Here is a 27912-nt window from a genome sequence, read left to right as displayed (position 1 = left end):
TTCCCACCTCTTCTCTTCCTCCCTCTTTTTCCCCCTCAGTCCTCTCTTTTTCCTTCTTTTCTTTCTCCTCTGACTTTCAAGTTTTCTTTTTCCCTTTCTCTTTTCTCTTCCTTTCCCCACTCCCCCTCCTTTATTCACCATCTTCAAACATACTCAAATCTCTTCTAGCCTTAAAAACAAACCCCTAAAACCTATTGATCCTATTTTCTCCTTAAAATCCAGCATTTCTCCTCCTTTTCCTCTGACACTCCTAGAGACCACAAAGTCAGTGTCTCTAGAATGGAACTCATCCTGTTTCTCTGCAGGCTTCAGTTTCTTCCTTCATAAAATGAAGGAACTGTCAAATTCAGCCTCAAAAGACGCTTACTAGCGGTATGACCCTGGGCATGTCACTTAACAATGACTGCCTCCAAAAAAATTAAAAAGGAAAAAAATGAGGGGGCTAGTTGCAGAGTGGAGTAAGAAGAACATGCTACAACATGATGACACTAACGTAAATGAAATTAAAATCACTAAAGGGAAGTTAAACTCTTGAATAATGGAAAATAGTACTGGAGAAGAGTTAGCAAACAGACATCCTCCCTTGCGGCACTGAGGTGGGAATCAGTAGGATGGAATATTATATATACTGTCAGATGAAGTTACTGTAGTCAATGTTTTTGGTTAACTGGTTTTCTTTGTCACAAAGTAGGTTGATCTTGAAGGCGGGATAGGAAACAGCTACAATGTAAGGATGAAATGTATCAACAAAATGTATTTTAAAAATAAAAACAAAGGAAGATGTTCGACTAGATGACTTTTAAGGTCCCCTCTGACTCAATCAACAAACACACCTAGAGACTGCCTGCTCTCAACGTATACTGTTGTTATTCAGACTTTTCTTCAGTCCAACTCTTTGTGACCCCCATTGGAGTTTTCCTGGCAAAGATACTGGTTTGCCATCTCCTTCTCCAGCTCATTTGACAGATGAGGAAACTGAGGCAAACAGGTTTAAGTAACTTGCCCAGGATCACACAGCTAGTAAGTGTCTGAGGCCAGATTTGAACTCAGGAAGATGAGTCTTCCTGACTTTAGGCCTAGTGCTCTGTCTATTGTGCCATCTAGCTTATATTTACTAGGGGTAATATATAGTTCATAACAATATAATTTCAGAAATTAGCAACAAATATAGGATATTTACTAAAAAAAAAATACAGTATAGGGAGAAGGGGAGCAGGAATCAGGAAAGGCCTCTTGAAGGAGGTCTTGGAGAGATCTAAGAGGAAGAGAATCCATTCCAGGTGCAGGTGACAGTCTGGGCAAAGGCATGGAGTCAGTCAGTCAGCATTTATTAACCACTTACTATATGCTAGGTACTGTGCTGAGGGTGAGGGATGAAAAAGAAAAGCTTTGAAAGTTCCTGCTTTGAAAGTTCCTAGTCTAAAAAGGAAGACAACAGCTATGGACACTGTGTAGTGTCAAGATTTTTAAGTGTAGTCTGGATTAGGCCAGTCTCTAACCTAGAGATGGCTGGAGCTGACCAGAGCAGAGCAGAGATAGGTGTGTCAGGAGTCAAGGATCGGTTTAATTAATTTCAGAGCGGGGTAGGCAAGTTTGCAAACAAAGATATCCTAGAGAGAGCTTACCTTGCTGGGGCAAAGGCAGAGTTTATGCACATAAATATCACAAGAGGGGTAGTGGAGGTGGATAACAACACAAACATTCTCAAGTCTTCAAGTAGTCCTATTCTGTATAACACAGGTGTTCTTGAGTCCTGTGGGAACAGTTCCTGATTGTCTCAAATCTTAAGGGTTGTTGAACCTTGTGATCGTTCATCGTGGTACAGAACCAGAGTTGGCATGATGGGAAGAGGAGTGCAGTAGCCTCTAGTCTGGTTCATTTTTTTGGGTTACAAGCACTAGAAGGCAGGAATTCGGAGAGTGTCAAGAGACCTTGATTTAATCACCTGCAGCTGCAACATGTGGGCTCTGACTCCCAAGCTAGGAAGTTCTTAAATATCTGGTTAGTATAATCATTAAGCATTTCATATCAGTTAATATGAGAATCACAAATCCCCTTACAGTACAAACAAGAGATAGACAATATAAATTATAGATAAGAGGTAGGAAATTAAATGTTATGTACAAAAGAACAGTAAAATCTACCATCCCCCTTCTGTCCCTGGCACCACCCTAGGCTCAACAACTCTAGGGACATGTTGGATGATTTCCTCTCAACTCCCACATCCAATTGCCAAGTCTGTCAATTCTCTGTCCATGGCATCTTTTACACCTTTCCTCTTCTTAGCACCATCACCCCCTACGGGTAATATTTCCTAATAACCCCCCAACTTGTTTCCCTGCCTATCGTGTCTCTCCTTTTCCCAATCCATTGGCCAAAATAACCTGCACACTGGTGGGGTCAGTTCCTTGATCTAAAATCTAGATCTAAAGATCTAGAGGTCCTACCCAAGGGAAACGGGGCTCAGCTGGGAGGCAGAGTGCACGGAGTGCTGGGTCTGGAGGCAGGAAGATACGTCTCCATGAGTTCAAATCCTGCCTCGGACCCTTCCTAGCGGTGTGACCCTGGGCAAGTCACTTCACCCTCTCTGCCTCAGTTTCCTCATCTGTAAAATGAGAAGGAGATGGCAAATATCTCCGGTATCTCTGCCACGAACCGTTGAAACGAATGAATAACAAGGAGAATGGGTGGAGGTGGTCGGGAAGGACGCGGCCCACCGCCCGCAGGCAGGGAGATGGTCAAGATGACCTTTTGGGAAGGGTCAGCGTTCCTACAAATCCTAGGGCCACACCCAAAGGCTGGACCTCCTGGCCGGCCAAAGGCCGGGTAGGAATGAGTAACATCCAGCATCTTTCCCCCACCCCGGCTCCGAACCAACCCGACCCTGACCCACTCCTGGATTCAGACTCGCTTCCTCTCTCGCACGTGGAAATCCTCCCCCTTCCCATTGGCTTCCATTTCCCCTTTCCCCTCCACCCGAGAAGACCGCTATATAGGTGGAGCTTCTGATTGGTCCGAAGGCTTCAAGTGTTACTCTGATTGGCCAAAAGAGTTCACGCCTTCTCCTTGCTAAGGTCGCAACCTCGAGGTCGGGCTGAACCAAGAGGAAGACGTGGGGGGGATGTCGCACAAGGCCTTGGGGTGGGGGCGGGTCGGCGTTCTTTGGGGTGGAGCAATCCTCGGGAACCACGCCGTGTTCGATACGGCTTTTCATATTTTCTTTCTGTCTTGGCTAGAGAGCGAGAGAGGCTCGGGCGCCGGCAGACTGAAAGGAAGGCCTGGAGTGGCCGGGTTCCCCTCTCCCCTTTCCTCGGTGGTATGGGCCGGGCGGGGCCCGAGGCGCAGGGGCTTTAGAGGCGTCTCAACTCCTGCTTCGGCTCGTGCTGCTTCCGCCGCGCAGCCGCCACCGTGAGCTCGGGATGCTGCCGCTGCTGCCCTCGCTCCGCCGCGCCCTGCTCTTCGGCCCCTGGCAGGCGGGGTGAGTGTCGGGCCTGGGGGGCCTTCTCCTCCCCCGCCCCCAAGCACCCCTGAGATCCCCTCCCCCTCTGCACCCCCAGGACCCCCTCCCCTACCGGAGCCCCGAGATCCCCTCCCCCTCTGCACCCCCAGGACCCCCTCCCCTACCGGAGCCCCGAGATCCCCTCCCCCTCTGCACCCTCAGGACTCCCTCCCCTACCGGAGCCCCGAGATCCCCTCTGCACTCTCACGACCCCCTCCCCTACCGGAGCCCCGAGATCCCCTCTGCACTCTCACGACCCCCTCCCCTACCGGAGCCAAGATCCCCTCCCCCTCTGCACCCTCAGGACCCGCTCTCCTACCGGAGCCCCGAGATCCCCTCCCCCTCTGCACCCTCAGGATCCCCTCCCCTACCGGAGCCCCGAGATCCCCTCCCCTACTGGAGCCCCAAGATTCCCCCTCTGCACTCTCACGACCCCCTCCCCTACCGGAACCACAAGATGCTGTCCCGGTCTGCAGCCTTACGACCCCCTTGCCACTTAGGACTCTCCCTGCAGCCAAAGGACCATCTCCCTCCCTGGATCTCTGAGGGACCCCCCCCCCAAGTTGGATCCTGAGACCCCTTCCCTCTAAGAAGAGTCTCTCCCCGGGCCCTCCCCCTCCTTCCCCCCTTCTCACTTTATTTCTCTCTCCATCCAATGGATCCTTCAGGGAAGCGATTTCCCATCTGGGGACTTCAAACTCGGTTTTAAAAGATATTTTGGTAACTATTTCAGTGTAATTAATGTACTTGGTAATCCTGTGTATTTCGTGTTGTCCCACCTTCCCCACCCCACCCATAGTCTCTTTTTCCCTAGAGACTGATTTCTCTCCACCCACTGGATCCTTTAGGGTCACCCGTACTTATCAGATCCCTCAACTTACCCCCCTCTAACCCCCTCAAGAGATTCCTCCAGAGAGCTTTCTCGGTCTGCAGTTTTCCCCTCTGGGGATGGAGGCCAGCTTCCCACTCGTGCTCAAGCCCCAAGATTGAAGCCTCTCTCCCCAGTGGAACCTGTGTTCTGAGGCTTTGCTACATTGTTACTCTCTTGGTACATGTGTTTCTCTGAGTTACTTCTCAGAACTTGGGCATCTCCTGCTGCTTTGCCCTGGCTCCTAATCTTAGAAGAGGAAGGAACCATTGATCATATAGTGAAGGGACCTACGCCTTCCCCCATTTTAAGGAGGAGGCAACTGAGGCGTAGAACCTGGGAAGTGACCTTAAGATCCTAAACTTGGGGTGAGGAATGGAGGAGGGACTGGAACCCAATCCCCTGACTCTCAGTTTAGGATTAGAATTCTCTGATTTATTCCAAAACTATCCTAACACTCTTCTCTCTCTACAACTCTAAACCTGTATGACATTATTATCTAGTCTGATCCAAGTAACCTTCATTGGAACCTCCCTGAGGTCTGTAGGATTTTCCCAGCTGAGGGATCTTCCCTCAGTTTCCATTTATTTCTATGGCTTTCAGATATTAGAGCCATCCCTTTCCTCCACCTTCTACTTAACTGTCTCTCTCATCTTCTTTCCCCTCCCCTTTGGACTCTCTTTTGCAGGTCAGTTCTCTAGAATGCTGAGACATGCCCTATCAGTTATCCTGTACCCAATGATGAAGTGCTCAGCTGTGCCCTCAGAGTTAATCAGTATCTCCGCCTCATATGTGAACCAGGGCAGCTGCTTCTAGACAGACACTCTCTCAGTTCACCTCGGTTTTCTGAATCTGTAAAATGAGGCTTCATACACGCATTCTTCTGGAAGTGTGTTGCTTGGTTGTTGTCCCTTCAATCTTCTGAAATCCAAATATAGCTCACCCTCACTTGAGAAGTCCCTGAAAGATTGTATGTGAAGCAAAAATTTGTAATTTTATATTGAGTCATATTTTCCTATTTACTAATATAACTTGCCAGAGATGCGCTTCCCACAGGTAACATTTTGATCCCATAGAAGACATATTAGAAGACACATTTCAGAACCCTTACTATTTTGGACTGTATTAGTTTGAGGGACAACCTATCTTAGGAGAAGCTTGCCTCCAAGTTAACTGCGCAGAGGTGAGTTTGTCCACAACATTTTTGTTAGAACCATCAACACAGTCTGAGGGAATAGTGATCTGCACCATCAAGATTATAGAGTTTTGAAAAGTTTAGAGTTTTGCAGTATTCATCTCAAGTAAGAGGCTGGTTGTCAGTTCACTCATTCTGTATGTTTATAATCCTCTGCAAACTTTATAGAGAGCCAGCAAATCAGCAGCTGACAGTAACACTCCCAGGTTCACTTATTTCATTAAGCTTTCTGGCGATCCCCATTTCACAGGATCTTGTCTTTAGATCAGGGAGGGACCTCAGATCCAGACCTCTGCCGTTCCTTTCACAGATGATGAGATGGAGGCTCACAGAGCCAGAGGTCATCTAGATAATAAAAAATAAATGTCGAGCCAGTAATTGGACCCAAATCCACTGTACTGTTCTACCTCCCATTTCTTCAAACAGCCAAACTCATTGGCCAGAAGAGCCCTGTGGATATACTGTTTTGAACGTAGTTAGTTTGGCAGTTTGATCATGGTGTGAAGAACTTCAAGAGCTTTTTCTTTATCCTGGAAAAAAAAAAAAAAATGAGGCTTCATAGGATTTAGAGCTGGAAGGGATAGCTTGTTGAATCTAACTGCCTCATTTTACAGATTTCAGGTCCAGTGAGATTAAGTAAATTATCTACTGTGATGTAGGAGGTAGAGAACTGCTCTTTGAACAGAACTCCCTGCAAATCTTGTACTCTTTCCATTACCCTAAGGCCGGCCCTCTAGGTCCTCAAGTGTGGCCCTTTGACTGAATCCAAACTTCACAGAACAAATCCCCTTAAGTAAAGGTTTTGTAGTGTAAAATTTAGACTCAGCCAAAAAGCTTCCCCCACCCCTAAGATCATAGCTCCATTTATGTTGCTCTGTGAGCTTGGCAGAGCCCTGTTATCTCATGTGATAGACATAACATATGCATACGTTATCTCATTTGATCCTCACCATAACCGTGGAGGTAGGCCCTGTTCTTATCCCCATTTTACAGATGAGGAACCTGTAGCTGAGAAAGACTCTACTGTTATCTGTTTTGGAGTAGTAGAAGAAACACTGAACAGGGTCAGGTTTGAGTTCATGCAGGGATATTGCCTCTTTTAAGGCAAGTTACTTAACCTCTGAACTACAGTGTCTTCATTTTCCTAAAGCACCCTTCAACAGTTTGATTCTCCTTTCTCAGGCCGCTCCCAAACTGTGAACTCTGGGCCAAGTCAGATCCATCCAGTTGGGGCTTCAAACAAACAGACAAACAAAAAAACTCCTTTGTCTTGACTTGTTCCCCACCCTTACCCCTCCCCTCGAGGTAGTGACCTTTATTGTAAGGACTCTGTTCCATAATAATAGCTAACATCTATATAGCACCAGCTCTATGCAGGGCACTGTACTAAGCATGTTAACAGTTATTGGCTCATTTGAACCTCACCACACACTCGTAGGTAGGTGCTGCTGTGATCCCTATTTTACAGTGGAGGAAACTGAGACAAACAGAGGTTAAGTGATTTGCCTAGAGTCACGTAGCAGGCTTTGCTCTTATCCACTGTGCTCCATGTTCTAAGGGTCCTCTCCACGCTGACATGCGTTCTGTGACTTTTAAACATCTATTCTTTATCTTCCAATGGGACATTCACTCTTTCTTGTTCATTTAGTAGCTGGGGTTAGAGGTGCTGGTGAATTTCCCTTCATGGTGGAAAATGGAAATCATAATTATCCCCATTAAAAAGAAATGCTCTGCTAGAGAAAGTCAAATCCAGATCTTCCTGATTGCAAGGCCAGCACTCTGTTTACTGTTATGGTTCATCCACCTGAGGAGTCTGGACACTTCTCCAGACTCATCTTCCCTATTAAGTAGAGGTTGGCTTAACCTCTGTTTGAACCCTGGCCCCTGTAGGGTGCCTGACCTTAGGCAGGTCCCTTTACCTCTGGAGCCTCAGTTTCCTCATCTCTAAAGTGGGGTGGTGGTATCTATACCCTTGGGTGATTGTTTCGATGTGGCTCCAATGCTGTGCTATGTATATAACCCATTTTTGTTAAACTGAGCTAAAAGATGATGCCTGTGAAAGTGAAGAGGGTCCTCCACCTGTCTGCGTTAGTTAACCTAGGTTTAAGGCTGCTCAGCTAAGCCTGAGGATTCATCCACTCTACACTTTCCCTTTCTCTACCTCCCCGGACACTCCTATCTTTTTTCTCTTATCTCCTTGATAAGGGCAGCTTTGCTTTATCGGGAGCTGTAGATTACAGCTAGGAAGGCTTTGAGGCCATGCTAGGCTGGGGAGGATTGAAGCCAGGAAAGGTTGCTGGCAGAGATACCCCCGGTGGAATGGGCTGCCTTGGAGCCTTCTCCCTGGAAGTCTTCCCACAGAGCCAGGGTAAACAGTGGAGGGCTGGGCATTCTTGTTCACGCATGGGTAGGATTAAATGAACTTTGCTTTGAAAGCCTAGGAGTCTGTGGCCAGCCCCCCCAGGGTTCAGCAGTTTCTCCGACCTGTTCGTGCCTCCACCCTGCTCACCTCAGCTTGGAAGGTGGAAGAAAGGAGATGTTACTGTGTTGGTTTCTTTTTTTGATTTCCCACCTAAGCGAATCACATTCACTGCCAGCACCTAGAAGGGCCTGCCTTATGGGAAAAGAACTGAACTATTTACAAGGACAATAATTGTTCCTGACTATTTTAGATGTCATAGACTACCAGGGCTGTAAGGGACCTTAGATCTCAGAACATGAGAGCTGGGACGGACTTAGAACAGGCTATCAAGGCTTAGAGCATGAAATGTTAGGGTTGAGAGGGACCCAAAGCAGTCTCAGAATTGAAAAGTACTTCATACTGCATCTAGTCCAACCCATATTTGACCAATCCCCGCTAAATGGGTTGGATCTAGAAGTTACCTTAGAAGAGAACATGAGATTAACTCTGGCCTCCCAGCCCGATGCCCTTCATATGCCACACTGCCTCTTAGTTTCTGACAGATACTGCCAGGTTACTCTTCCTGAGATGGCTGCTACCATTGGCATCTTTCTTAACTGAAGTTCTCTGTGGCTAGTGGGGAAAATAAGTAGGCACGGTGTACATGTCTCACTGACAGGCCGTGTGGTATGGTGACCAGAGCATCCAGGCTGACCTTTGGAGAGAGAATGGGGGTGGCGCTTGAATTTAGATAACAGCTTTTGCCCCCCTACATGACCTTGAGGATGTCCCAGTTTTCTGCTTTGTAAATTGAGGTGGCCGATGGGCATGATCTCAGAGGTCCCTTCTGATTCTAGAGCTTCTGCTCTGTTAATTTGAGGTGGTTGTCTGCTGGAGAGTGGGAACTCTCAAGATTCAGGTTATCCTACCTTCTCTCCTTGCTGGGAGGCCTCAGACAGAGATACCTTTTCCTCTCTGTGCTCCTGTGCATCTCTGTCAGGCAGAAGTCCTTCATCTGGGAAACTGGAAGAGAGGGATTTAAAAAAAGCTAAATTACAAAAAATTCTCTTTGCCTGGCAGATTTGCGACAGTCTCTGTTCTTTAGTGGCGCCCCCCCCCCCCCAGCAGAGACACGGTTTTCATGTCTTCTCTGATTCATGAACTAAGGGGGTCCTGGAAGAAAGATGGAATTAAATAAGATTTGCCTACATTTCTGTAGCATTTTATGGTTTGCAGAAGTGTAGGCCCTAGAATAATTCAAAGAGTTGGGAATCATAGATTTAAAAAAGTGCTTAGAAAGAATTTTGTCTAGCCACCTCATTTTATGGAAGTAACTGAGGTCTAGAAAAATGCCCATGTACCCACATAAAAAGTGGCAGAGACTGCATTCATACCTGGTTCCTTGGACTCCAAAACCATCACACTGTTTACAGAGGAAGAAACAGGCTTGGAGAAGAGTGGTGACCTGTCTAGGATGTGCAGCCAGAAAGTGGCCAACCTGGGCTTCAAACCCAGATCTCCTGAGTCCACGTACCTATGTACTTGGGGGTACCTCCCACCAGGGAGGCAGCCAAGGGGATTTTAGGCCCCAGGTTCATAGCTAACATGGCTCAGATGAGTGCTTTGAGATCATGGCTATCTCAGCTTAGATGTGAACTCTTAAGTTGCAGACTTGCATCTCTGCCCAAGGGGGAGGCTGAATAGCAATCATCTTTAGGTAGGCAGTATGGAGACTGAAAGGGGGCTCTCAACACTGGGTGCTTTTCTCTCAGTACACTCCATGCATGGGAATCATCTCCCTTGGGAAACATGCATAGCCTCCTCCTGGCCTCTGTCTTAGGGTTCTCCAGGTTTGGGCTGCGATCATGGCAGGGGGCCTGGGAGGGCTACCCTTTCTCCCCACAGGCCCCTCGGGAGCAGGCTTCATTCCCTGCTTCCCTTACTCTTTGAGCTCTATTCCTGGCCTGTTTCCTAGAATGTTAAGATCCTCTCTCTCATGTATCTGCCCCAGTACTGACTGGGCTTTTTGGGTTAATCAGTAAACTTCCTCTCCTTGACTTCTGGGCATGGTCTGGCACTCACTGCAGCCCAGACGAGGCCCAGACCTTGTCCTGTACTCTTTGTAGATCTCTGCATTTGTGAGACTGTAACCTTCCCAGTCTCAGGTTTCTTCTCTGTGAAATGGGGGTAATTCTACTAGCTATTGTTATTGGAAGGGTCATGTGAGACCAGTGATTGTAAAGCACTGTGCCAACCTTAAAGGACCATAACTAGTGAGCCAGTGGGATTGTTATTATTATGGGGAGGTGCTTCTCCCCTCCGGGCCTCACTTTTCCTCATCCATCAGACTAGGGTACTGGTCTAAGTGTGTCCTGAGATTGCTTTCCCTTTAAATATCTTGTGTCCTAAGCCTTAGGATGTAATAGAAGGAGCACTGAACTGGGTGCTGGTTATCTCCCAGTCTGGACTCTGCCACCCACTTCCTGTGTGTTTGGGACTCTGAGCCTCATAGGCTTTGTCCATAGCACAAAGGAGCCAGGCCTGATGGCCCTTTTTCTTCTGGTGGTCTGTGTTACTATGGGTTGTGATTTAAAGAGCCTTCCTCCCAGTTCAGAGGTTATTTGTTGAGTGGAAGCAGCCTGGCTTCAGAGGGAAGAACTACCTCCCCAGCCCTTTCCTAATTTCTTGGGAAACCAGTTCTCCTCTGTCCTCTGCTGATTGCCTGGCAGTGCAGGGTGTTGGCTCCTGCGGTTGGAATCTCTTAGATCTGTGTCTGGGTAGCTAGTACAGAGACTGTCTGCAAGGGTCCGGACTCAAACAGGACCCTCTGTCTGCTCGTTCTCCTTGGGGGTCCCTGTAACACAGATCTCTTCAATTCTCCCCAAGGTCTTCCCTGTCAGCCAAGACCTCTGAGGTCCCTTTCTGCTCTTAAACCCATAGTCATTACAAATGCTTGAGTTAAAGCCTCTTTCTCTACCAAGCCTCTCTTAGGTTGTCTTCTTGCAAAGTCTGGACATTGCATGTTCTAAGGTCCCTTGGCACTCTGGTATTTTCCCTTCTGTTCCTCCAGAATTATCAACATTGTGTGATTGTGAAGTCATAGGGTCAAACATTGCTGATTTCACACAAAGCCTTGACTCTCCCTTTAATACTGTACTCCCAAGCCTGTAACTCTCCACTCTAGGTTCCTGATCTGTAATAACATCCATACTGTACCCACCCTCTGTTGGGGACAGGATTTCAGAAGAAAAGGTGAATTCTTTGAGTCTACGGTGTGTCACAACTCCTGAGCTGCTCCTCTCCCTTATACCTAGATCATACCCTGCTCTCAGCTGAAGCAGAGAAACAGAGAGGGACTTTATAACAGAACACAAGAGATGGAAAGGGCCACAGAAAATCAAATATCAAAGCTGGAAGGGACCTTAGAGAAAATGCCACAGTTGGAAAGGGATGGGCATTTTTGGGTAGAGGCTGTCAGAGCTGGGGCAGTCCTCAGGCATTCTCTTTTCCTTTGCAGTGGAGGAAGTTGAGGTCCATGGTGATGAAGTGATCTCTGTGATGTTGGGCAGCATGCTATAATCAGAATAAGAATCCAAACTCAGCTCTCCTTCAGCTATACTGCAGTTATGTCATTTAACCAAGGGTTTGGATAAGTGCCTGGATGATGGATTCAAGCCAGTCATTGCAGGGTGATAAGGCCTTTAAGAGGTTGTTGGTGGGTCCTCTGTAGTATCCCTGCCTGACCCAAAGCAGTACTTACTGATCTGTCTTCTGTCCTTTTGCCTTAGGCTTCGATGGCAGCACGCTGCCTCAGTGACGGTGACCAATGAGCCCATCTTGGCATTCACCCCAGGCAGCCCTGAACGAGAAGCCTTGCAGCAGGTATGTGGTGGGGACCAGATATAAAAACAGAGTAGAGGAAGAGAAGTACAGGTACTTCCTAAGTCACAGCATTACAAACAGGCAGCAGGGAGTAGTAAAAAGAACTGATTCAAGAGCCAGAAGGACCTGGACTGAGTCTGATAGCATTTCAGACACTGACTAGCTGAATGACCCAGCTCAGGCACTTCCTCTTGGAGTCTGTTTCTGTATTTTCAAAAGCAGGCTAATACTGTGTACATTTCCTACCTCATAGGATCATAGATTGAGAGCTGGAAGGAAGCTAGGATCTTGTACATGTTTCTCAGTACCACATGAAACTCTTACCAAAATTGATTGTGTATTGGGCACAGAGGAATCGCAAACATGTAAAAAGACAGAAATAGTTACTGTAGCTTTTATAGATTGCAGTGCAATAAAAATAGCTATTGCTTCAGGGACCGTAAACAAAAAACATGGATCCAAATGTCGATTTAACTGTGATATTCCAAGCAGGGGTGGGAAATGTGCAGCCTCGAAGTAGGACCTAGAGGTCCTGTCCTGAAGTGAGGCATATAGCAAATAGAAACAATAATTGTACAAAAGAAAATAAGGATGAAATAATGTTCCAGAATTTCTGGGATGCAAATGAGAAGTCCTCAAGAGAAAAATCACAACTCTACAAACATATATTAACAAAATAGTAAAAAAAGAGGATTAATTAACTGAAAATGCATTTTTAAACATTGGGGAGCCAACAAATAAACCTGAAGTAAGCGCAAAAGGGGAGGCAGTAAAAATAGAGGAGAAACAGACAAATCAGAAACAAAAAACCCGAGAGAAATGATAAAACTAAAAATGAGTTCTTTGGAAAGACTAATACAACAGATAAACCTGTAGCTAAGATGACTAATAAGAAGACAGAAATCAAATCAATAAAATAACAAATGAACAAAGTGAAAACACAGCAAAGCCAGAAGAAATAAAAATAATGATCAGAACATAGTATGTTCAGTTTCATGCTAACAAATCTAAGAACACACAAGAAAAATCAGAGGATTACCTTCAAAAATGTAAAATACCCAAACTACCAGAAGGCCAGATAAAGATCTTAACCCAGTCTTAGGAAAGGAAATGGGCCTAACTGTAAAGGAAGTACAAAGAAAAAACTCCAGGAGAAATCTGTCACACTTTGGGAGAGCAGTTAGTACCAGTACTTCACAAATTGCTCTCGAGAATTGAGAATGAAAATACTCTCCACAAATCCTTTTATAAGACAAATATTTTCCGAATAACCTAAACCAGGGAAAGATAAAACACGGAAGGAAAACTAGGTCTTTGTTCCCCAATGCAGTGCTGCCCTCTCATGAGTTATACTCAGCGTATATGTCTGAGTTGTATGTTGACTTCCCTTTTCCCCTTTCTCCGTCCCCTTCCTCCATACTGCTTGCAATAAAGCTTTGCATTGAACTGAGTGAGGTTCTGAGAGGACTTTGGATGGAAATTCTTAGAGCTGGCCAAATGGCATATTGGGTCAGGGCAAAATATTATTTTGGGGATTTAATTATCAGGGAGAAGAACAAGCTGGCCATAGACAGAATATTATTTTGGGGGTTTGCATTTCAGGAAGAAAAATAATCTCTTGGTAGACAAAATATTCTTTAGGTTATACAGTTATGCCAACCTTCAAAAAAATTGTCAGTATGTTTCCATGAGTATGTTCTGTAAGGTAACGGCCTCCTTAAGGGAAAGCTGTTATGATGGGCTCAGAACCATCAGGCTTAATCTTATTACAGTGGTTTCTATCCATCCTATAAACTATAACCTTCCTTAATAGAGGAAGCTGTCATGGTAGTCTCAAAACCGCCAGGCCTAATCTTACCACATTCCAAAATTAATTTATACTTTTAATGCTATACCAGTCAAAATGCCAAGAGGATACTTTGTGGAACTTGATAAAACAATAAAATTAATTTGGAAAAATAGAAGATCTAGACTATTAAGAGAAATTACCAAAAAAAAAAAAAGGTCAAAAGGGGAATAGCACTTTTAGACTTCAAACTCGATTATAAAGCAGCAGTCATTAAAACATCTGATAGTGGTTAAAGGACAGAGAGATATATCAATGAAACAGACTAAACATGAGAGGATCGAAAACAGTGGAACTTAGCAGCCCAGTGGTTGATAGAGTAGAAAGCATAAGCATAAATTACCTAAGGAGGAATTCCTTACTTGATAAAAACTTCTGGGAACAGTGGAAATCAGTCTGGCAGAAATGAGGGCTAGAGTTAGAGCAGCACCTTGAATCATACTCTACGTACAGTCTCAATGGTTATGTGACCATAATGATCAGACTAGGAAAAAGATGAGAAGAGAGGCAAATCATTTACCCCTCACCGCAGTGGGGAGGAGACATGTTCTTAACCAAACAAAAGATAGAGGCAATTACAAAAGATAAAATAGGTAACTAGGATTACATAAAAAAAACCCAAAAACTTCTGCATAGATAACATTCACGTGTCTAGGAAAGAGGGGAAGCGGTTGGTTGGGAAAAATGGTTTTTTGCATCAGATTTCTCTGTTAAGAGTTTGATATCTAAGATAGATGAACAGTTAGTAAATATATATATCAGGCAGTGGTCAAAGGATATGTTACAGCCACGTGAAAGAATGCTTCAGATTATTCATAAGAGACATACAAATAACAACTTTAAGGTCTCACCTCACACTCTGTAAATTGGCACATGTGATGAAAAATGGTCAACAGTCAATGTTGAAAGGGTTATGGGAAGATAGGCACCCTAATGCATTGTTGGTAGAGCTGTGAAATGGAACAACCATTTTGGAGAGCAATTCGGAATTATGCAAATAAAGGGACTAAAATGCCCTGTTGAACCAGAGTCTTCTGTTATTGGGCTTATACTCCAAGGAAACTGTTGATAAGAAGAAAGTCCTCATATTCCAAAATATTTATAACAGCACTTTTTGTGATAGCTAAGAATTGGAAACAAAGTAGATGTCCACCAATAGGGGAATGACTACACAGATTGTGGCATGTGAATGTAATGGATATTATTATGCTGTAGAAATGATGTTTGTGAGAAATGCAGAGAAGCCTGGAAAGAGCTACATGAACTGATGCAGAGCCAGGAAAACGCTCTACACCAAAAAACTCAAAAGTGAATGTAACACAATTATAAAATCACACAGGATTTGAATCTAAAGAGATGAGATTTCCCCCCCTTCCTCACCCCTTGCTCTACATAGAGGCAGGAGGTCACAGATGTCAGCCTTGCACATGTTCGTAGGCATTTTCAGTGTATCAAATAATCTTACTGACTCCCCTCCCCCCCTTTAAAAAAATACCATTTGTCATATGGGATGATTCTCTGGGAGGGACAGGTGAGGTATACATAGAATGCTATGATGTGAGAAACAAAGTATCAGTTAAAAACTTATAAAATAATATGGTATTTTCTATTAAAAAAAGGAATCGACAAGCATTGATTAGACACCTGCTATGTGTCATTGTCCCAGGTGATTCTCTAAGATTGTAGGTTGCAAAGTAGGTCTTGATTTATGGTGGGAGAGGTAATTTCTTTCCTGGGAGCTCAGGACACATGAAATCTCAGCTCTCCTCCAAAGAGTGAACAGGAGTCAAAGACAAAGAGATCCTGCCCTCAAGGGCTTGCAGTCTGGATGAGTGTTTGCAGAGTGAGCACAGCTTTAATGTTCTCTAGGCCTTCAGTGGAGAGCAGGCTGGATTTGGAGTCAGGACATGGGTTCATATCCTGCCTTTTCTACTTAGAACCTATGTGATTTTGGGCAGGTCACTTTGCCTTTAAGGGTTACTTTTTTCTCTTCTGTAAAATGAGGGAGACTTTAGATGATTTCTAAATTCCCTTCTGCCTTGAAATCCTGTGATTTTTCTGAACCCCTACTAGTCACTGTGGCCCTGGGCCTTCCAGGTTAAAAATTGACTCTTCTTGGCCCATGTTCTTATAACCTAGAGTTCAGCATTCATTGGCTTCTGAGGTGTCTTCCAGCTTTTAATCTGTGATCCTTATAAAAAGAAACAAAAAAAAAATTTTGGCAGAACCAACCAAACAGTGATCATGTATGCAGTGTTCCATGCCTGTAGTTCCCCATCTCTTCTAAAAGGGGAAGAAGATGCATTTTCACTTCTCTTCCATGGAATCAAGTTTTTGGGCTATTAGCTTTAAAATTTAAATGTTAGAATTTATACAAGTTTTGTGTCTTTGGTGCCCTAGCACAGTGCTTGGCACATAGTGAAGACATGATAGATCCTTGCTGATTAATTGTGGGCTGGCCTGGGAACCTGAAGACCCAAGCTGCCATTATTAATATGGAGAAATCCATCCCAGTTACCAAATGGTCTCTTGGTGAAAGCCCTTGGAGGGTGAGAGGTTCCATCTTTGTCTTTGTGTCCCTGAGGTCCAGCTCAGGCCCTGGCACAGGCCCTAGCACAGAGTAGGCTTCTGATAAAAGCTTGTTGATTGATTTCCAAACTTTTGGAAGCCATTCCATATGTAAGTTGGGGGTGACTGAACTGAAAGCATTACAAATGTTAAGAATGCTACATAGCTGCCAGCTGTTCTCGTCAGCCCTTATAAAAGTAACCTCCATCCTTCCTTTCTGGTAATTCCATTGTGGGGTGTGGGCTCCCAGGAGGCCACCTGCAGTCTTCACCATCTGTGCTGGATAGGCCCAATCTTGTCCAAGCTCGGAGGTTGCCAGCCTTCCCTCAGCTCTCTGGATCTGCAGGTTCCTTCTTGTAACAAATCACTTTTTTGGTGAGAAGATCTTTCTTATACTCAGTGGATCTATGATCTCACCATTTAGCTGTTCCCTTCACATGCTGATTGCGCGCGCGTGCACACACACGCATGCACGCACACACACACACACACACACACACACACACACACACACACACACACACACACCTCCCCTTTGCCAGTTCAGCCTGAATCCTCCCTTGAGTTCCTCACAGTTAGGCCACTCAGTCTTCTTGGGAGCTTCCTTCACTCTCTTTTATCTAACCTAAATTACTGTAACCCTTCTGGCCCTTAAACCCTGGTCTGCTTAGGCCCATTGGATAGAAAGTTTGGAGGCCTGAGATTCTGGACCTGGCCCAGCTACTAGCTTTCCAGATGACTGGGCTTACCATTCCCTTTCTCTTAGGTTAAGTTTCTTCATTTACAAAATGAAAAGTGTTGAAATAGATGATGTTTAAGGTCTCTTACAACTCTGACCTGTGTTCTGTGTTTTAAGGGCCCATTTAGCCTTGACATCCTGCATTCCAAGGGCCTTCCCCTGCCAATATTCTATTTAACCTTCTGTTATTGTGTGATGCAGTCCAAGACTTCCTGTTTTCTGTAGGCTTTGTTTGCCCCTGATCAGACCTCCTTGTGGCTCACTGTTGAATTCTGCTGTTGGGAGCTTTCTGTAGTAGCTGTAAGCGGGTAGGCAGACATGGCACCCAGCCTAGGAAGGGACAGATTTCGTTTGTTAGCACTCATGCTTCTCTCCTTAGGCCTTGAAGGACCTGAAGGATAAGACAGAAGCCATTCCATGTGTCATTGGGGATGAAGAGGTGTGGACCTCAGATGTGCATTACCAGGTGTCGGTGAGTGCTCATGGGCAGGGGCTGGGCCTGGCATGGTAGCTGGAGCTGTCTTCTTGCCTTTAAAGTTTTGACCCTGAGGTCTCCCTCTGAGCTGGATCTCTCTGTGTTTCTGTCATTACCTAGTCTTTACCTGGGATTGTTGACTTTTGGTGGGATAGAGTCTTGTAATGCTCCTCTTGGCTCCAATCTTCACTTTTCAAACTTTGAATCACTGTAGGACAGTGAGCCATTACCCTGAAGGGAGTCATCATGGGGTAGGAGAAGGTTCTAGCTTTGAGTCCTAGCTCAGCTAGACTCCAGGCTTATACCAAGGGGGGATCCTCAGCAATGGGAATGGGCTGGAGGAGGGAGGGTGGCCCCGGACATTGGGTCCTTCCAGGGAATTCCTGGAAAGGATGCCCCGCCCCAGGTAAGCAGTCAACAGTGAATGAATGGAAGAGCCATGAGTGTTGACTGTGTCCAAGTCCTTTGAAGACAAATAGAAAGAGGAGTGAGTTCTCCTCAAACAGCATGCCTCCTAATAAGCCACAGGTGTCTGTCAGCATTTCCCAGTGTGCTTGCTGTTGGAGGCAGTAATCAGTTTAGGAAAGATAAAACCTGGTAGGGAGGGGCCTGGGACATCAGCACAGCAGTATTACCAGAGAAGTGCATTAGACAGGTACACAATTGATTGCTGTAGTAGGTTTAAAAGAAAGAAGGTAGAAATATGAAGGGGGAATCCAGGAAAGCTTCCTGGGAAAGGTGGCCTTTTGGCTGGGAGTGGGGCAGGGTGGCCCCAACCTGCTGGCTGGGATTCCGAGGCTGGGGAATTGTTTGAACTTGGGAGTTCTGAGCCAGTTGGGTATCCATTCTAAGGGTCTAGCACCGACATGGTGGAACAAGAAAGATCAGGCTGCTGAAGAAACCCAGTTTGGAAACAACAGGGCCAAGTTTTTGTGCTGATCAGCAGGGAAATCAGGCCACTGCCTGGCTGCTGCACTTCTGGGGTGAGATAGGGACACCCAGTCTCAACTCCTTACCCCCAAAATATAGACAGTGGCAGTCAAGCTGGGGTTTGAAGGATGGGTAAGAACTGAACAGGCCCAGAGATAGAAAGTGTGCCCTTTGGCCACAGCTTAGGATTTGCCCTGGCATCTTCCTGATCCTCCCTCCTAGTGGATGCCCAGGGGCGTGATTTGGACATCCCATAGATCCCATTCATTGCAAACTCTTCTTTCCTTCTTCGGAATTTCCATGTTAATTCTAGGACACTGTCAGGCATCCTCTCAGGTTTCAAACCTTGGGGTCATTCTCAGCTCTTCCCCCTCTCATTTTGTCTCGTCTGCCTTCATCGCCTCTCTCTTACCAACCTCCCTCACCCTACGTTCAGCTGCCCAAGTGATTTTCCTGAAGTGTAGGCTGGGCTTGTTACTCTACCACTTCATCAACCCTGTTGGCTCCCTCTTCTCTCCACCCTCCTTGTCTTTCCAGGCTTTGTAACCTTTCCTCCCCTTCCCAAACTCTAGGGTCCAGTCACAGCCTCCTCACAGTTCCTTGATACCCCATCTCCTAGCTGCACATCTTTGCACTGATTATGCCCTACCCCGGGTGTGGACCATTCTCCCTTTTCATGTTCCCCTCTTGGAATCCCTGCTTCCTTTAAGACTCAGCTCCAACATGGCCTGCTGTAGGAAGTCCCATCCCTTCACGCCCCTGTGAGTGACCCCCTGTACCTCCCTGCTTCTTTCAGGTTCCCTTCCATCTCCTCTCTGTCTGGCTTCTCTGTCTCTAGTTCTTTACATGGTGCCTCCCATTTAGAACATCAGCTTCTGGATGGCAAGTCTATTTCCTTTTTGTCTTAGGATGCCCAGTGCCTGGGGCACAGTGGTGCCCAGTAAATGGTCATTGATTGATCGACTTCATCCCAGTACAGAAGGGAGGTTAGGTCTGCTTAAAGCAGGAGACAAACACAGCAGGGCAAGATAGTCAGAGGCAGAAAGGAAGGATGGCCCGCCTCTGCTCTTAGCAGAAGTGGGGAAGTCTAGAGGGAAGACAATTGAAGTTGGCTTTGGTCAGAGTGAGATGTCTGTGGGGTTCCCCTTGTTAATATCCAGAGGCGCTTGGCGATGCAGGAGACCTGCAGGTCCCCTGCCCCAGAGATGCCGAACCTCATGGAGCTCCTGTGAGAGCCTCCCTCCAAGACCCCTTCTAGCACCAGATCGATGATCCTGAATCCAGTGGGTGCGTGCATATGTATGTGTGTGTGCGTGTGTGTGCATACGTGTGTGTGTGTGTATCTGTGTGTGTGTGTAGGTTAGGGAGAGTGGGGTGATGGTCACCCCTCCCCAGGATGAATGGTTCTAGGACTTTATGGCTTCTCATCTTCCTTTCCCCTCCTTCTCCTTCCCCTCTTACTCCCCACTCCTCGTCTTCCTCCTTTTCCCCTCCCCCTTCCTTCTTTCCTTCCTCTTCCCACTCCCTCTCCTCCCTCCATGAAGGTGGTCTCCCCGCTGACCTTCCCCATCCCCCAACCTGGCCAGGAGGGCAGCAGAAATAAGTGAAAAGGGTGAGAGAGTCCAGGGTTTGGTTTCTTGGGGATGCTGGATGTCCTTTCTTCATCAAGTAAAGAGGAGTGAAAAGCAGGGCAGGATTTGAGAGTCCAGGAGGCTTGGCTTTGAGTCCAGGACCGTATCTTTGCTGACCTTAGCTAAGTTGTTTAATCTTTTGGAGCCTCAGTGTTTTCATTTGTAAAGTAGGGACAGTCACATTTGTACTGTGTCCCAGTGTTGTAATGAGGAAGGCCCTTTGTAAACCTTATAACACAAATCTTATAACGCACATTATTTATTCTCATTTTACTTGACCAGCTGCTTTCTGGGCATTGTGAGGGTTTGAGAGTTCTGCCAGCATGCAGTGTGGGGAACACGCTGGCTTTGGAGTCACAGATTCTAAAGCCAGCCTCCCACTTTTTGGGGGCCTGGCCTTTTGGTGTGGAGGACTCTTCCTCTGACAGCATCACTCAGCCCCTGGCTCTGCACCTGGTCTTAGAGGCTTGATTGCCTGTGACCAGCCCAGGATCATGCAGCCAGGAAAGGTCAGAAGGGCACTGGAACCTTCCAGGACAGCTCTCCGTCCATTGAAGATGGGCTATACACTTGCTTAATATGTGTCTTAATAGAGCTTGCCTAAGTTTGAATCCCAGGTCTTCATTTCCTGCTTTGTGACCTTGGGGAAGTCATCCACGTCTAGCTCTCAGTTTCCTTACCTGTAGAATGAAGGGGAATGGACTAGCTGAACTCTGAGGTACTGTCAAGCCTCAAATCCTTTGATCTTACAACACAGAAAAGAAAATCCCCTTGCAAGAGATGTGTTAGGATGTAAGCTCCCAGATCATGTCGCTTTTCATATTGCATCTTTACACAGCCATAGTGCTTTACATAGAAGTGGGTACATGAGGATTCTTTGGACCTTGTTGAGATGTCAGAACCAAATGGTAGATGCAGACCAATCTTAAGATCCTGTGGCTGTCATTGGCCTTCCCTCCTGGGGCTAGAAACTCTTTATTTTTCTCCGAGAATCTCTTGGTTTCCGGATGGTTTGCACATGTGGGTTGGGGAGGGATTGACTCTTAGAGAAAGTGAATGAGATCCTGGGGAGGTCCTCATGAGTGGGGGACTGAAATGTCCTGGGCTTTCTGCACTAATTTAAATATCCTATGCTCCTTTTACTTATTTAAATCTCCCGGGCTCCCTACACTAACTTTCCCTCCCTGGGCTTCGCTTGGAATCTTACCTCAAGATCTATGTCTTTATTGGTCCTCAGACGTCTCTGGTCCCTCCGGTGGGGGAGGGGAATAACTAGACAGAACACCCGAGTTGGCAGCTGCACACACTTTAATGGCTACATCACTCTCTCTGGGATCCCCCCAATGCCCCAGTATATCTTTAGGCACCCGAGCTCCTCCCGTGTTCCTCCCCATAGGCGGAGCCTATCCTGTTACTGAGGCATTCCCAGTACCTCGTAGCTTACTAGACCAGCTAGCATGCCACATAAGCAGGTTAGCACCTCCAGGTGTCTCAGCTTTCCATACAGGAGGCCATGGTCCAGAGCTGGACCCTAACAGGGGACGGAGGAGGAGGGCAGGGAGGAATTTTGTAGCCATCCTATTCCTCATTGGCCAGGGGACGAACAAGGACTGAGTCTATTGGAGATCAGAGAAAAAGGGAGGCCTGGCAGAGTGGCCAGTGATGTGGCAGGATGAGGACAAGGAGGAAAGTCATCTTTAGCACGCCCTCCTCAGTTGATCTCTCCCCATCAGTTAAAGCTGGATGTGGGAGAAGGCTGACTTTAGGACAAAATGAGCCTGGACAGGTCCCCTCCAGCTCCACATTCTGTGGCTCTTGTCACTGGTCCTAATACATCCTTGCCCAGGGGATGTCTGTCTATCTGGGGTCTTTCAGCCGTGGCCCCCAAATTAAGTTAGGAAAGTCATCAGGAAGGATGGGGACATTAGTGGGGGTGGTGATGACAGTCATGGGATTGAATAAGTGAGATCCTCGTGACAGTGGTGACCCATAGGGTCATCAGTGACTTGGCATGTTCTCTTTCTCTCCAGCCATTTAACCATGGGCGCAAGGTGGCTAAATACTGCTATGCTGACAAGGTGGGTACCTTTGGTTCTTTCTGGTTCTTTCTCCCTTAACTGCTTTCCCCCAAGCTGAAAATGTTTGGTGTTTACTCTGGGAGTATGTTGGGGCTGGAGTAAGGAGCATCCTTTCTACTTTCTCATCCTGTGGGACCTCCCTAGGCAAAAGAATCCCTAGTCCCAGTGGTGTGTGGGGGGGAATGCTGCCTCTCTGGAGGTGGGATCCCTCATCACTACCCCGGTAATATCCCCAAAGAACTTTTGGTTTCTGGCGAGGGCATCAGGACTGTTGGCCCCAAACCCAGGAGGGAGTGCCATCCAATTTCCTTCACCTTTTCCAGGCCCTACTCAACAAAGCTATTGAAGCTGCCCTGGCTGCCCGGAAGGAGTGGGACCTGAGGCCCATCTCTGACCGGGCTCAGATCTTTTTGAAAGCTGCAGACCTGCTGAGTGGCCCCCGAAGGGCAGAGATCCTCGCCAAGACCATGATTGGGCAGGTGAGAAGTGGGGTTGGGCTGTGGAATGTTGTGGATGTTGTGTGTGCCCCCTGAACCTGGACCACAAGGATAGGTAACTCTGGCTCAAGGAAAGAGAGAAAATACTTTTTCCTCCTCTTAAAATTTCTGTTGGTCTCTTTTGATTTTTGCCTCACTTCCATTTCTGAACTTGTCCCTCTCTCCTCTGTCTAATTAGCAAACATTTAAGAAAAGGGACAAAGCAGGCCATCAAAGCCAAGTCTTAGAGCAAGTTCGCTGAGACATCCCCATAGGCCTCCACCTCCACAAAGAAGGGTTTCTGGCGCCAGGCTCGTTTGTCACCAGCCCTGGAGGCCTCTCTTCTTCACATTCATGCTCCCCTGCCTGGCACCATCTCCCTCTGCCTGGAGGTTGTGCTGTTTGAGCCTCTGGGCGGTGGAGGAGGCTGAGGGGTTGGCAGGAAGGTCAGACCTGGTTCTCCTTGAACCATGTGGGGCATGTAGGAGGTGCTTCATAAATGCTTGCTGGATGATTGATTGATTCTTCACTACTCATCGAGAGAGAGCCCCTAGTGTCAGAGCTAGGAGGGGCCTCAGAGGACCCTGGGCTCTACCTGTACACGTAGTGAGAATCTCCCCTCCAGGACGCCCACCAAACGTCTGTCTGTTTGCTGGAGGACTCCCTAGACACGTCCAGGCTACTTTGGGGCACTCTAGCTTTTAGAGATTTTCTCCTAAGAAAAAGTGAAGATTTGCCTGATACTACCCTTTGGGGCCAAGTAGAACCAGACTAATCCTTCTTCAGATTATCTGGAGACAAGATCATCTCCAGCCTCCCCACCCTGGCTTCTGTTCTCCAAGCTAAACGCTCCAGTTCCTTCAGTTGATTATGGGCCTCAGAGCCAGGAGACAACACAACCTGTTGTCTAGGTGCCCTCTGCCTTGTTGACATCTTTCTTAAATGTGTGTCTGGAATGAAGCACGTTGCCCCAGACTTTGTTCCCTGCCACATCCCAGGCCCTCATTGCCTCAGGAGAGGCTTCTTTTTGAGTCACGATGGCCAAACGCGTACTAGCCTGGTGGTCAGCCTTTTAGTGATAACTTTTAAGCCCTAAAGATAGTAGAAATCTTTTTCATGGATTGTCTACTTTGCTGCTGCCTTAAGCATTTCCCTGCTTGGGGTTTAACTGTGGGGTCCTCAGGAACCTGCCTGAAGAGGGCTGCGGTGGTGGCTGGTTTGTGGGCTCAGCCTCATCATCAGCTGTTTTCTTGAAAACAAGATAATTAAAAAGACTGATCTGATAGTTTTACATCTTCCACATTTCTTAATGTGTTGTTCCATCCCCCTAGCCACCCCTTCCAACCCCATTCTGCCAAACTGACTGACATTAGAGAAGCGTGACCTGCTGTGCAGGGCCCCAGTGTCTTCTCCAGGCCATGTTAATTCCCCTGATCTCTTTTTTCCACTCTTGGTAATAGGTCCATGGGAATCTTCTCCTGCTTCTCTCCATCTTTCTTTCTCTTCTTCGTCTCTTAGATTACTCACAGTCCACATTTCACCATTTGTTGAGTTCCCTGGGACTGGACCCAGACTTCCACACTCCTGGCTCTGTTTGGTAGCTGGGCCTGTGGAGGGTGTGCCAGATGATGGAGGCATAGGTACTAGGTGAGCTTGGGCAGGCCACTTCCCCTCCATGGGCATCTGTAAAATGGGGATCATACTGGCCCTCACTGCCACACCAGGAGGATACTGCTACTTGGTATAAGGGGTCTACAATATGATATAATACTGCTTAAAATAAGGGTTCTTTTCCACCTGGCTCTTGGTGGTGCACAGAGGCTTTTCTTTGCCACAGCCCTTGGAGGAGTGACTTAGAGGAGGAAGTGATCAGTCTCCTGTCATTGGGCTAAGGATGATGGGGCCTACACTGGAATGGAGGTCTCTTGACTCAGCTTCCGGTGCCTCATGATTATTAGGCCACAGACCTCATGGTTTGCAGATTTGGAGCTGGAAAGAAATTTAAGAGACCATTAAATGCCAGCCCCTCATTTCACTGATGAGGAAACTGAAGTCCCGAGAAACTGACTTGCCCAAAGTTGTGCAGGCTTTGTTCCGAGGTGGAATTTGAACTCGATCCTCTGGCCGTGTATGCAAATTACTTTGCAACGTTAGAGTATTATGTGTCACTAATAATGGTAATAAATTATATTTACTAATATCAAGATGCTCAAGTTCCATTCAGGTAGGGCTGCCATCTAATCTGAATAACACGCTCAGTACTAGACATGCTGTTATATGTACAGATTGCCCTTAGTGAATATTTGTCATCTTGCGTTGTTACCGTTCCTTCCAGGGCAAAACTGCGATTCAGGCTGAGATTGATGCTGCTGCTGAGCTCATTGATTTCTTCAGATTCAATGCCAAGTTTGCCATGGAGCTGGAGGCTGAGAAGCTCATCAGCGTCCCTCCCAGCACCAACAGAGTGGTCTACCGAGGCCTGGAGGTAGCTTGGAGGGCTATGAGCCAGAAGGGGGCTCCCCACCCTCACCCTCCAGGCACTTGACCTCCCTGCTCCCTCTCCCACAGGGGTTCGTGGCAGCTGTCTCTCCCTTTAACTTCACAGCGATTGGAGGCAACCTAGCTGGGGCTCCGGCCTTGATGGTGAGTATGGGGCTGCTCAGGGCCAGGAGGCTGGGGTCTGTTTGCTCCCATCACCTCTGCAAAAGAGGGCCCAGGCTGGGAGGGAGGGTGCAGAGGTGCCTTCTGATATGCTTGTTTGGGACCAGGCTTGGGCAGCATAGTTTCACAACAGTCAGTTTTGATTGTTTTCAGAAAGCATTTTTTGAGCTATGGTTGTCAGGCCAAGGGCTGGGGACAAAGAGAAAGGCGGAAGCCAAACCCTGCCCATGGGGAGCTCCAACATGGAAATGAAGAGGCTCCTAGACTTGGGGCAGCGAGGTTGCCCAGTGGATAGAGCGCTGGGCCTGGAGTCAAGAAGGCCTAAGTTCAAATCCAGCTTCAGTCACCTATTAGCTGTGTGACCCTGGGCAAGTCACTTAACTCTGCCTGCCTCAGTTTCCTCTTTTGGTAGAATGGAGATAACAACCAGGTTGCTGTGAGGATTCAGTGAGATTTCTGTAAAACCCTTGGCACACCTAGAAGTGCTCTTTCCTTCCCTTTCCCTCCCCCCCCCCCAAATGGAGACACAATTCACAACAGTTGACTCAATCCCAGATTGCCTGGACTCTTCAATGGTGACTAGAATCAGTCCCTCCGTGGGAGTTTATTGAGTGCCAGGTTGGGCTCTGCGTGCTGGGTCTGGGCCATACAGGGACAGGAAATGAGCCTTGTCCTCAAGAACCTCACATTCTAATGAGGGAAACTTCATGTACAAAGAGAAGTGAGCATCACATGGATAGGAAGGGATTTCAAGGAAGGGCCAGAGGATCTCAGACCCTCTGAGGGCCCCTCATTTTATAGAGGAAGAAATTGAGCCCCTGAGAGGTTATGGGCGTGCTTCCTGCAGAAAACTCAGAGCTAGGTCCTTGAGTCTGAGCAGCAGGGTGTCAGAGGACCTTGCGAATGTGTGAAGGCAGGAAAGAAGAGTGAAGGTGCATGTCTGCACATTCTGGGAAGTGTGGCAGCCTTGTCATTGTCATCACAACAGCAACAACAGTGGCTAACATCTATGTAGCACCTGTGTGCTGGGTGCTGGGCTGAGCTCTTTACAGGCATTATTTCATATGATCCTTACAACAATCCTGGAAGGTAGAGGCTGTTTTTTTTCCCATTTTACAGATGAGGAACCTGAGGCAGGCAGCAGTTGAAGGGTCACGCAGCTCAGGTGTATGAAGCTGGATTTGAACTTGGGTCTTCCTGACTCTAGGCCCAGCACTCTGTCCAGTGTGGCATCACCTAGCTGGCAGATGTATGGAACATGAAAGGCATAGCTGCCCAGCATCCCACATGCTCCCTCCTGTCCCAGGGCAATGTAGTATTGTGGAAGCCCAGCGACACAGCTATTCTGGCCAGCTACACTGTGTACAGAGTCCTCCGAGAGGCCGGTCTCCCCCCAAACATCATCCAGTTTGTCCCAGCTGATGGGCCTGTCTTCGGAGATACAGTCACCAGCTCAGAGCACTTCTGTGGGCTCAATTTCACTGGCAGCGTGCCGTAAGTCTGAAGGGCTCTGGGGATGTGCAGCCAGGGAAGAGTGGGCCTTGGGGGAAACCTTCCAGGTGTGGCCAGCCAGCAAAATCTGAAAAATTGAACCCTGAAAATTGGGGGTGGGGGAGGTAACAGCCCATGATCATCTGCTGTGGTCAGGCTGTGTCTAGAGCACCGTGTCCAGGTCTCAATGTCACCCTTTGGAGAGTGTCCAGAGGAGGGCAGTCCGAGCCCACCAAATGGGGAAATAGGGGGTATTGGGGCATTTGGTCTAAATTAGAGACTTCTCCTTGGGTTGGGGGAACAACCCGAAAGCTATTGTGTGGGAGCGGGGGATAAGATTTGTCCTGCTAGATCCCAGAGGGCAGGACCAGCTGACATCTGTCAGGGCTGATTAGAGTCAGATTTAGGTCTAATGTTAAGAAAAACACCTGAATAGAGCTGTCTCAAAGTGAGATGAGGGTATGCCAGCAGAGACAGGATGACCAGTCTTCTGGGCTGTGGTAGAGGCAATCTTTGTTCAAAGAGGAGTTGGACTCTGTGATCTGTGGTTCTCCATGCTCCTTTGATCAGGAAAGGGCTGCCCCTTCTGCCTGAGCACCGTTTTCTCCCTTTAATTTAGCCCAGATCTGTTTTCTGGCCCTCTCCATTCCCAGGACACCTTTGCCTCAGAATCACATCAGGCTCTGCCAGCTCGAGGCCCACACCCCTCTGGGATGCTGGGACCCCAGGGAGCCCTGCTTTGAAGCACAAGGGGATTTGAGGGGTGTGGCCTGCAGCAGCCTGACCAGAGAACAACCAGTATTGACAGTGCTGCCAAGTTTGCCCAGGGATCTGATGTTTGGAGAGGATATCCCATCTCTCTGGCCTTTCAGGTTTTGTTCCTGACGGGGAGGGAGTGTAATTGTTATCCCTTATTTTGTAATGGGGAAGCTGGACCTCAGACACATGGCTTAAACCTCTTGGAGCCCATGGCAAGGAAGCACCAGTTCAGGGTTTGGAATCCCAGTTGTTGATTGGTCAGTTGTTTCAGGCATTTCTGACTCTTCGTGACCCTGTGGACCTTTGTCCGTGGGGTTTGCTTGGCAAAGATACTGGAGTGGTTTGCCCTGGCTTTCACCAGGGCAAACAGAGGTTAGGTGACTTGCCTAAGGTCACACAGCTAGGAAGTTTCT

At 47.3% G+C, this 27912-nt stretch overlaps 1 protein-coding gene across 1 annotated transcript in view; it reads left to right on the top strand.

Annotated features, from left to right (window-relative positions):
- Positions 1-3225: 3225 nt before the first annotated feature.
- ALDH4A1 (aldehyde dehydrogenase 4 family member A1) overlaps positions 3226-27912 on the top strand; it is a 33388-nt gene continuing 8701 nt past the window's right edge. Inside the window, exons 1-8 of the mRNA XM_072609092.1 lie at positions 3226-3478; positions 11752-11845; positions 17378-17470; positions 22065-22112; positions 22436-22591; positions 24924-25073; positions 25157-25231; positions 26556-26743. Coding sequence (XP_072465193.1) covers positions 3420-3478; positions 11752-11845; positions 17378-17470; positions 22065-22112; positions 22436-22591; positions 24924-25073; positions 25157-25231; positions 26556-26743 — 863 coding nt within the window. The 5' untranslated portion in view covers positions 3226-3419. The remainder of the gene's footprint in view (positions 3479-11751; positions 11846-17377; positions 17471-22064; positions 22113-22435; positions 22592-24923; positions 25074-25156; positions 25232-26555; positions 26744-27912) is intronic.

The sequence above is a fragment of the Notamacropus eugenii genome, chromosome 5 (assembly GCF_028372415.1).
Source record: "Notamacropus eugenii isolate mMacEug1 chromosome 5, mMacEug1.pri_v2, whole genome shotgun sequence".
Taxonomy (NCBI): Eukaryota; Metazoa; Chordata; class Mammalia; order Diprotodontia; family Macropodidae; genus Notamacropus; species Notamacropus eugenii.
Note: the sequence above shows the minus strand (reverse complement) of the source record. Positions and strands in the feature narration are given on the sequence as shown.